This window comes from Mirounga leonina, unplaced genomic scaffold (genome assembly GCF_011800145.1).
Source record: "Mirounga leonina isolate KUSES-001 unplaced genomic scaffold, KU_Mleo_1.0 Mir_130225, whole genome shotgun sequence".
In the NCBI taxonomy this organism is placed as follows: Eukaryota; Metazoa; Chordata; class Mammalia; order Carnivora; family Phocidae; genus Mirounga; species Mirounga leonina.
The window spans coordinates 1-11,393 of record NW_023270326.1 but is presented as its reverse complement, the minus strand read 5'-3'; the positions used below and the strand labels follow the sequence as shown (position 1 = coordinate 11,393).

Sequence of the window (11,393 nt, the reverse complement as noted above, 5' to 3'; positions counted from 1 at the left end):
GGGGTGACCATCGTATATACCACAGATGCCGCCATTCCAGTGTCTGCTGAGTAGGAGGATGAGGGCTGGAAATACACCAGAAAAAGCGTCCCATAGAAGAGAGTGACCGCTGTCAGGTGAGAGCCACAGGTCGAGAAGACTTTGTGCTTCCCCTCAGCCGAGGGGACCCTGAGGATGGTGTGCATGATGTGGGTGTAAGAGACCAGGACACAGGTGAGAGGGACCACGCCCGAGAGGACTGCGTCAGCAAACATCATGACCTGCAAGAGCTGGGTGTCTGAGCAGGCAAGTTTGAGGAGAGGGAGAAGGTCACAGAAAAAGTGTGGGATGGAATGGGAGGCACAGAAGGAGAACTGAGACATGAGGAGGGTGAGGGAGAAGGCCAGGGGGTGGGCGCAGAGCCAGGATGCGGCGACCAGCAGCAGGCAGCGTTGGGGACACATGATCGTGGTGTAGTGGAGAGGAAGACAGATGGCCACGTAGCGGTCATATGCCATCACGGCCAGCAGGAAGTCGTCCAGCAGGGCCAGTGCTATGAAGAAGTACATCTGCACGAGGCACCCAGTGTGGGAGATGGTGTGGTGTTGTGTGAGGATGTTCACCAGCACCTTGGGGACAATGGTGCAGGAGAAGCAGGTATCGATGAGGGACAGGTTGGCCAGGAAGAAGTACATGGGGGTGTGGAGGTGCTGGTCAGCAACTATGGCCAGGATGACGAGCAGGTTCCCCAACACGGTCACCAGGTACATGCCCAGGAAGAGGCCAAACAGGAGAGGCAGCTGCTCTGGGTGTTCAGAGAAGCCCAGGAGCAGGAAGTCAGCGATGCTGGTGTGGTTTCTGATTGCCTTAAAGTAGAGAAATTGGAGGAGAATTTTGCTTAAGTAAAGGTAGTCTCTGAATAGTAGAGACTGCAAGGGCTTTGGTCTGTTTTTCTCTATTCCTTGGAAAAGTCACTGAGATTGACTAGCAATTGAAACTGTGGGTTTGTAAACATGTGGACTGTGATAATGAGGCATCAGGGTGAGCTGTAGTTTGGGTTCTAGATTCCTGTCATGTAGCAAGGTTTTGGCATGGATTGTCTGAGTGACACTGACCTGGGATTCACCTGAAAGGACTTCTTCAAATTTAGTTCCCTTTCTAAAAGACTTAGAACAGCAGGTTTAGTCTCCTCTCTTTTGGAGCTCATTTTGGGGTCATACATCTACTAGGATTTCATGGGCACCGCAGGGTGCCTGTGTGGATGCGTGTGAGTGTGTGAGTGCATCCTGAGGGAGATGGAGGAGGAGAAGTTTTTCCAGAGAGGAGCCAGTGCAGACCAGGGGTCTCTAGGTGTAGTGGGGTTTCTGGTGCTCTTTGCCTTAGAGGACCACTCCACTGAGTCAGTGTGGACATGAGAATGTTGGAAACTGAGATGTGTTCTATCATTAAGGGCACATCATTTTCGTTGTCATCATCAAACTCACCACCAACATCTTTTTATTTTCTGGGCTTTGGCGTCCTGGAGACATGATGGGAAGCTTCTCTCTGCTTCTTTTCTCGGTCTGACCTTGGTCAGCTACTTAACTCTGAATGTGTGTTTCCTCATCTGGACCATGAGCAGCACCTTCATGGAGTCATGGGCGTTATGACTGATACAACACGGATGGAGGGCCGGCTACTCTCAAGGGTGATGACGCTCCTGTCATTGTTGGTTACAGTTGCTGAAATGTGAAGCAGGGACACACGATACAGTGGAAAAACATCAGATGCCCTGCTTTACAGCTCTATTCCTCACATGCCTTTTAAACTCAGGGACAGGTTTTCTCCCTTTCTCCCTGTATTTTTTCTTCTCTGTAAGATACAGATACTAGCCTTACCTGATAGGTGTATTGAAGGGACCAAAGGCTGGAAACTCTTGAAGTTTCTTTATCAACCATGATGTGCAATCAAGATGAGAAATTCCCATGATCCTGTTTGATGGTGTGGAGAAGCAAAGGTGGTGATGATGAATGGTCAGTGGCTTCATGTCATGTTTGTTTAGGGTTGTCATAAAAACATAATATAGCTTTGGGAGTCAGACAGAATCTCCCCACTCTTTACTTGTTTTTTTTTTTTTTTTAAGATTTATTTATTTTAAATGCAATATATGTTAAGAAAAAAAAAGAAGAAGAAGGTAGCGGGAGGGGAAGAATGAAGCGGGGGAAATCGGAGGGGTAGACGAACCATGAGAGACGATGGACTCTGAAAAACAAACAGGGTTCTAGAGGGGAGGGGGTGGGAGGATGGGTTAGCCTGGTGGTGGGTATTGAGGAGGGCACATTCTGCATGGAGCACTGGGTGTTATGCACAAACAATGAATCATGGAACACTTCATCTAAAACTAATGATGTAATGTATGGGGATTAACATAAGAATAAAAAAAAGGTTATAGTAAAAAAAAAGATTTATTTATTTTAGAGAGCGAGAGAGAGAATGAGTGAGCGAGTGGGGAGTGAGGGAGACAGAGGGAGAGGGAGAATCTCCAGCAGACTCCCCGCAGAGGAGGAGCCCAATGCAGGGCTCTCTCTGAGGACCGGAGATCAGACCTGAAGCAAAATCAAGAGTCGGATGCCCAACAGACTGAGCCTCCAAGCATTCCCACTCTTAATCTTGATGTGATTTTGGAAAGTTGCTGAACACTTTTTGGCTTTAGCGTCAACGTCGTTTCAAATGGAATACTCTCCGAGTTTACTGAATCCAGTGGTTGTGAAGATTACATTGGGTTAAAAAATGACTGTATAATATTTAGACCAAGGCTGGCACCCAGTAAGTGCTCAATAAATAGGGTCTAGTATTGTTATTACTGTTTTTTTTTTAAAGATTTTATTTATTTGACAGAGAGAGACACAGCGAGAGGAGGAACACAAGCAGGGGCAGTGGGAGAGGGAGAAGCAGGTTTCCCACTAAGCAGGGAGCCCGATGCGTAGCTCGATCCCAGGACCCTGGGATCATGACCTGAGCCGAAGGCAGCCGCTTAACGACTGAGCCACCCAGGTGCCCCCATGTTATTGCTGTTTTTGATCAAGTGACGGTGCTTGGTGGTTGTGGTGTTCTGGTCTGTGCCTGCAGGTTGGGCGACGTTGTGAGGTGTGAACAACAGAAGCCGCCACCACCATCTTCACCGTCAGCAGCACCGCCTCTGCAGGGTTCTGTCTCTACTCAGAACTGTCAATGGCAGAGCCTTTGGTGTTTTGGCATAAACTTGGTCAAATCACAGAATCATCAGGGTCCCCCCAGCCCCCGGTTATTAATGGAAGAATGGGAATCCGTGAGTCTATCTGGAATAGTTATTTGCTGGCTCAAGTTTTTAGAAGAAGAGAGGGTATGGACAAGTTAGGTAAACTCTAACTGGATGTAGAGGACTCAGTTACTGGTACTGACTTGGTGTGGTGGCTGAGAGAGATTCTGGAACCACACCTGCCCAAGTGAACTGAGAGGGAGGTGTGCTTAGTCCAGGACACAGATGGGGCTGGGGGAAGGGTAGTCTGAAGCCCATTCTCTTCAATGCCTTCAGCCTAGACTGTCAGGCACATGAAGAACCCCAGAGGTAGGTGGCCCTCCTAGTGATCTGAAGAGCCAGAAATTGATTGGCAGATGGGGATGTAGGATAGAAAGGGAAAAAGCAAAAGGAGAAGGTCAGTTGCTGTGTGTGTGTGTGTGTGTGTGTGCGTGTGCGTGTGCGTGTGCGTGCGCGTGCGCATGCGCGCAAGCATTCTTATAGGGGGTTAAGGTAGACTGCTCTCTCCCCCTCCATATGCCTCAGTTCTTACCTGGACAAGTTGGCCAGCCTCAGTCTCTGACACTTCCAGGAAGGAGATCGGGTTTGCTCGAGAAGACATGGCTAGAGTCACAGAGCCCTTCCCTGTCTGTAGGAGCAGCACAGACTAAAGACTCGGGTCTTTGGTGATATCTCAGGCACAGGCGCTGCTGACTTTTCACAGGCAGTGTCTCCTGGGACCCATTCCCACCTCTCCTAGTTAGAGCCCAGATGGGGCAATTGTCCAACCTCCCAGCTCGCCCCTCTGCATCAGGGCCCCCTGAGTCCCAGAAGTGTCAGTGATAATACCATTCAGATGACCACGGCTGGGATCCATGCGGGGACTCCTGGTTTTCCCCTGGGTGAGGTGCTGCTTGGATGCATCTTTCCTGGCCTGATCCTGAACAGGGCCTGTCTCTATCATAGAGTTACCCTTTCTAATTAGAGCCCAATCCCCATGGATGAAATACAGTCAATCCTAGAATAAAGGAAAAAAATTGAAGATAAAACAGATCAGGAGCAGGGGTGCCTGGGTGGCTCAGGTGGTTGAGTGTCTGACTCTTGATTTTGGCCCAGGTCATGACCTTGGGGTCCTGGTATCGGCCCATTATTGGGGTCTGAGCTTGGCACAGAGTTTGCTTGACCCTCTTCCTCTGCTCATCCACCCACTTGTGGTCTCTCTCAAATAAATAAATAAAATCTTCAAAAAATTATAGATCAAGAATATGACCAACAGTTCAAATGTCATGTAATAGAGGGAATATTCCTATTTTCTATGACCCCAGTGACCAGAGATACGAACCAACGTAGACTCTGTATAACGCTCGGGGTGCAATCTCTGAATTTCTTTTTAAAGATTTATTTATTCATTTTTAGTGGGAGAGAGCATGGGTGGGAGGAACAGAGGGAGAGGGAGAAAGAATCCCAAGCTGACTCTATGCTACGCACTGAGTCCCATGCTGGGCTGGATCTCATAACCCTGAGATTAGGACCAGAACCAAATCCAACAGTTGGACCCCCAACTGCAGGTGCCACGCAGGTGCCACCCAGGTGCCCCAATCTCTGAATTTATTTTTTGTTGTAATTGTGTCTTACATACAAAAAAGTTTATAAAACATACATTTGCTATTGAAGGAATGATAATATAATGAATGCCCATTCTCCTAGCACTCAGCTTAAATAGTTGAATCCTGTAGAAGCCCTGTGTGGACCTATTTTCAATCATATCCTTTCCTCCCCCTTTTTGAGGAAATCACCGTTGTGAACATTGTATATCATTTCTTGCTGTTCTTTGTAGTTTTGCCACATATGCACGGTGGGGGAGGTCCTGGAGAAGATGTGACCACCAGTTGATCCATGAATTGGCCCCAGGCAATGGGAGACTCCCCACCCCCTCCCCTGTCTTCAGAATGTAGCTCTGCCCACTGTTCCCACAGTGGGCGCCATTTTCAAGCACGCAGCCCTGATTGAGCAAGGTGCCTTCGAGACCCTCTGGAAGACAAAGTGACTGAACCCCTATGAGGCCTCTCTGTATCTAAACTTCTGTGATTCTGATGGGCAGGTGTGCCTATCTTCTTGTCCTGGGGTGCCCAAGACAAGACATGCCCTGTGGGTGAGTTTCCTTGCTTATTAACACTGCTGCCTACCAATGGGAGTGGCCTGTCTCTTTCCTTGCTGGCTCCCTACCCTCTGTATCAGTGTTCAGTTTGATAACCCCCATGCATAGATGATACACTGTATAGTTTACTCTAAATGTGCCTGTTTTTCTTCTTTATGTGAACGGAATTATGCTTTTTATGTTCTTCTGTGAATTGCTTGTATTGTTCAGCATTTTTCTTTCACACTTAGTCATGTGGGTGGATGCATGTAACCGAAGGGTGTTCATGTTTAGTATTGTCTCATACAGGTCACAACCCCTCCTTATGTAACCCTATAGCCTCCCCAAGTTCTGATTTCAGACATTGTGGGTTTGGTATTACTGTGTATGTATGTTGTCTGTGATTCTCTCGGAGGGTCCTGGGGACACAAACACATACTATTTCCACAACAGAAGGAATGTGTATTCACACTGAGTACATACAAAGGCACATTGCTCAATACCCTTGTGTAAATTCAGATCATGGTTTTCTGTTCAATGAGTTCACTGATAACATACAGAAAATCCTTCTCTCACGAGAGATTTTTGTATGATAGAAATGTAGATAGATATCCTGGTGCCTATGTAGTAGTAATCAAGGTGTGTATTTTAAAAAATTAATCCTTACAGGGTAAGACATACAGAAAATTGTGCAAAACACAATACTACCCCTCAAGGAAATATTAGAAACCATCACCTCTGTATGACTTCCCAGATTTAGAAGTCAAACATGGCCAGCACGTCTGAGGCTCGTTTTGTGTGTCCTGCTAATCATGACTTTTCTCTCCTTCTGGAAGTGCAATAATCCCTATCTTCTTTTAACAGTTTCTTTTAGCTTTGCCTGTTTCTGAACTTAAGTAAATGCACTCATTCACTGTGTATTCTTTTTTCTGGCTCCTTTTGTTTGCTATTTTTACTTACGTGAGATTATCTAGATAGGTGTGCATAGTGGCAGTGTGTCCATTACCATTGCTGTGAGTTGCTTCATTGTAGGACAACACCACAGATTACTCGTGCAGTCTACTGTGGAAGGCATAGCTGGCTCTTTGGCTATTAGGAATAATACTGGGGTGATCATTCTGGCACCTGAGTCTTGGTGCGCACATGCATTCCTTTCTTTTTTTTTTTTTTTTAAAGATTTTATTTATTTATCTGAGAGAGAGAGAATGAGAGAACACGAGAGGAGAGAGGTTCAGAGGCAGAAGCAGACTCCCCTCTGAGCGGGGAGCCTGATGCGGGACTCGATCCTGGGACTCCAGGATCATGACCTGAGCCGAAGGCTGTTGCTTAACCAACTGAGCCACCCAGGTGCCCCCACATGCATTCCTTTCTGTTGTGCACATACCCATACACTGGGTTCCAAGATGTCCATGTCCTTCAGTTTAGTACACATTGTGAAACTGACCTCCAAGGAGATTGTCCCAAAATTGCACTTGTACCCGCAATGTGTGAGAGTGCTCATTGGACCACATCCTGGATGACTCTTGGTGGTTTCAGCCTTTTCTACTGTGGTCATGTTGCTTTGTGTGTGGTTTGGGGCTCATCTCCTGATGGTTTGATTTTTATATTTCAGTGATTAATTATGAGATTGAGTTTCTTATACTCCTTAGCATTAAAAAAAAATATTTATTTATTTATCTTAGAGAGAGAAAGAGAGAGAGAGCGAAAGAGCAAGAGAGAAGGGAGCAGAGGGAGGACTAGAGGGAGAGGGAGGAGAGAAGCTGACTCGGGGTTGTGGATGGACCCTGACACAGGGCTTGCTCTCACCAGCCAGAGATCCTGACTTGAGGGGAAATCAAGAGTGGGAGGCTGGAGTGAGCCACCCAGGTGCCACTCATTAGTATTTTTATTTCCTTATTTTGAAACTGCTTGTTTTGATTTTTTTTCATTTTTCCATTTAGTTATCTGTATCAGTTAAATATTCTGATTTATTTATAGAACTCTGTAGAACTATTTATTCTAGATCCTAGTCCTTTGTTGATTTATATACACGATAAACATTTCCTCTATCTCCGGTTTGTCATTTCACTGTTTATAGAGCTGTTTGCGACATCAGTATTTTTATTTTAACTGATTGAATACATCAATTTTTTTTTCCCCCCGAGTGCTTTATTTGTGTCTGGTTGAAGAGGTCCTTTCTTTCGTGAGTTCAGGAAGATATTTTCCAACATTCACCTTTAAAAACTTTATAATTTTGCTTTTCCCAGTCAGTTCTTTAGTGCACCTGGAATTATTTTTCTTTTATGTAGGGAAGTGGGGGTGTGTGTGTGTCTATGTTGTATTTGTTTTTGCAGGATGATAACTAATTATTCCAGTGGTTCCTACATAGACTCTTTTGAATTGCAGTTATATGGAAATGTTATCTATAAACAAAATGCAGCCTTGTTTCTTCCTGTAGAGAATTTACATCCTTCCTTTCTTTTCTCTCCTCTGACTGCCCTGAAGAGACCTCAGGGAGAGTGTGGGAGAGCTGTGGTGAGAGACGGTATTCTGTCTTGTTCCCTGTTTAGATAGCAGAGATTTAAATGTATAACCCTATGTATTATATATGCCGTATGTTTAAAAAAAAAGGCAACTTTTTCAGATTAAGAAAGTTTTCTTCCATCCCCATTTTGCCAAGAGGACTTTTCAGTGAGTGGATGTTGAAGTTTATGACATGTTTTTTCTCCCATCTGTTGAGATGTTTTTCTTGCATCAGATGATTTTTGTCCTTTGCTGTATAAATATGGTGACTTACTTTGGTTGAGTTTTGAATTTGAAATCCACCTTTCTTTCCTGGGAAAACTCAACTTGGTAATGATGCATCTTATTTTCTTCTGCATTGGTGTGATTGTATTGCTAATATTTTACTTTGAATTGGTGCATGTATTTTATAAATTTCTTTGATGCATTAATCTTCAGGAAGATCAACTTCTTACTGTAATTGTTTGCAATGTTCTTGTCAGCTTTTGGTATGAAGTTTGTGTTAATCTCATAAAGGGAATTGGGTGAGTGTTCCTTCATTCTCTATTTTTTTGAAAGGGTTTGCAAGCCTGAAAAGTTTTCTTTCTTGAATTGTGTATAGAAACGCACTCTTGCAGCCATTTGGGCCTGAATATTTCTTTAAGGAAGGGCTGCTAATGAAGCTTTCCCAATGGTTATAGATTTATTTAGGTTTTCTTTTTCTTACTATATTAGTTTTGATGAATTATGTTTTCCTCGAAGTTTGTCTATTTAATCTAAATTTTAAAATGTATATAACATTGTTCATAATATCCCCTTTATTTTAATATCAGAGGTAATGTCACTCTTTTCTTTCTTCTTATTGATGGTTGGTATTTTCCCCATATAACCATTTTCATCAGAGGAATATAAGTTATCTTTTCAAGATATCTTTTAGCTTTGTAGGTCTTCTCTATTGTATGTTTTATTCTATTTTATCATATTTTGTTCTCATCTGTTTTCTTGCTTGGCTTGATATTCTTTTTCAGATGGATTCTAGGCTTAGTATTTTATAGTCTTTTCTTTGCTTTTCTAACATTTGCATATGACTAATTTTCCTGTGAAGAATTTCTTGTAAATAATATTTCATAATTGGTTTTCATTCAGATAACAATATTTTCTAATAGCCATTATGATTTCTTTTCCTCCTAAGATTATTTCTAGCTGTTTCCCAACTCCCAAATATAAATTTATTGTGGGGAGCATTTTGTGGTGTATATGGTTGTCCAATTACTATGCCATACATCTGAAACTAATATTATTATACTACATACTATTTGTCAACCACACTTCAATTTAAAAATGATATAGCACTGTATGTTAATTACACTGGAATTATAATAACAAAAACAGAAAAAACTGAAAAAAGAATGAAATGAAAAAAAAATAGTTAACAGACTCAGGAAAACAGTTCCTTCACCAAGAATCAAAGAAATTAAAACTAAGTCAAAGAGATACTATTTTGGCTATCATATCAGTTATAATTAAGGGGAAAATGTGAACATCAAAATATGGAGAGGATGTAGTCTAATGGGCACTCTCATTTGAGCATCTTGGCAGAATGGATAAAGGGCCCTAAAAAGGTACTACTTCAATATTCTACTTTTGAAAATATTAAATGTAAGAGACTATGAATATATGAAAATCATCTCTTTTTTTGCATTTGCAAATTTATTTGCATCATTATTTGTTTTTTTTAATTTTACTTTATTATGTTAGTCACCATACAATACATCATTGGTTTTTGATGTAGTGATCCACGATTCATTGTTTTCGTATAACACCCAGTGCGCCATGCAGTACGTGCCCTCCTTATTACCCATCACCAGGCTAACCCATCTCCCCACCCCCCTCCCCTCTAAAACCCTCAGTTTGTTTCTCAGAGTCCATAGTCTCTCATGGTTCATCTCTCCTTCCAATTCCCCCCCCCTTCATTTTTCCCTTCCTTCTCCTAATGTCCTCCATGCTATTCCTTATGTTCCACAAATAAGTGAAACCATATGGTAATTGACTTTCTCTGCTTGACTTATTTTACTTAGCATAATCTCCTCCAGTCCCATCCATGTTGATGTAAAAGGTGGGTATTTTTTTTTTAAGATTTTATTTATTCATTTGAGAGAGAGAGAATGAGAGACAGAGAGCATGAGAAGGAGGAAGGTCAGAGGGAGAAGCAGACTCCCTGCCGAGCGGGGAGCCCGATGCAGGACTCGATCCCGGGACTCCAGGATCATGACCTGAGCTGAAGGCAGTCGCTTAACCAACTGAGCCACCCAGGCACCCTAAAAGTTGGGTATTCATCCTTTCTGACTGCATCATTATTTGTAATAGTGAAAGCTTCGGAACCCCCTAATCATCCAACCATGGTGAAACGCCATATACATCATGGACATTTTTTGTGATGTAATCTCAGACAGCCAAATGTTCAGGAAGAGATAATAATATGGAGACAACTCATGTTATAAGATTAAGCAAAAAAAGTATATATAATTGTACCAGCAGTGTTTTCTCGACATAGTAAGACAAAAAGTCATTAGAAAAAGATAAGTGGGAAATACTGTAAAGTATTATCAATAATTTTCTTTATAAGGAGGGATAGTGCATGTTTTCTTTTTTCCTATTTGTCTATGTTTTACAAATTTACTATAATGAGCATGTATTATTCTGCAGTTGAGACAAATGAAATAACCCAGAGTTTAAAAACCAAAGAATCAAGGACTTGTCCATAACTAATAATCCCTCTTTGTCACAATCTAAGATCTGATCCCTGTAGTGTGTTTTAGGGCTGGTCTTCTGAACTCTCTGTGCCTAGTTTTTCCCCTAGAATTCTTCTTGTTCTCTCAGTCCCAGCAAAGACTGTGTCTTCTTGGTTCAGCCTTCTCTGTGTGTAGGTTAGCCCCTCTCAGTGAGTTGCTTCCAAAGCTGGGCTTGGAAATGGTCCCTGAAACTCGGAGCACTTGACCCTTCCACCTCTTGTGAGCATTGCTTATAGGTGAGGGGGACCCGTTAGTCATAGACCGAGCTGATACCTGGCTTCATCCCAGAACCCGAGTTCTGTCTGATGTTCTTTTGGAGATTCCCACTTTGTGGTTTGAATCTGCTTGGACACTTATACCTACTAATCAAGTCACCCTGTAGGGATTGCTGGCCATTGCTGGCCATTCCTTCTTCCATGTTGAGCTGTATCCTTGGCCAGTTGATCTTATTCTACTTCTGTGCAGTCAGGCATTCTCTATTTATTGAACCTGCTCGTGATGCCGAGCATCCATCCTACCTTGAGCTTGAGTTTTCAAAATTGCAGTGGAGAAGTGCAGGGAGAAGGCATTTCAGAGAGCCTGAGCTTCCAGTCTGGGGTAGGACCCTTTACAGAATAGAGCATCTTCTCCAGCCTGAGAGCCTCCACAGAGCCCCCTTTATGTCCCTGTTTCTCAGGCTATAGATAAAGGGGTTCAGCATAGGGGTGACCATCGTATATACCACAGATGCCGCCATTCCAGTGTCTGC

General features: G+C 43.1%; 1 protein-coding gene across 1 annotated transcript; it reads right to left on the bottom strand.

Moving 5' to 3' along the window:
- Positions 1–8: 8 nt before the first annotated feature.
- On the bottom strand, positions 9–6,927 carry LOC118011015 (olfactory receptor 1G1-like; the record flags this gene model as incomplete). The annotated part of the gene is made up of 2 exons (XM_035005593.1): positions 6,757–6,927; positions 9–845 (listed from the first exon to the last, which is right to left on the bottom strand). Coding segments are annotated over exons 1-2 (1,008 nt in total), but the record flags the coding sequence as incomplete, so codon positions are not given.
- Positions 6,928–11,393: the final 4,466 nt, after the last annotated feature.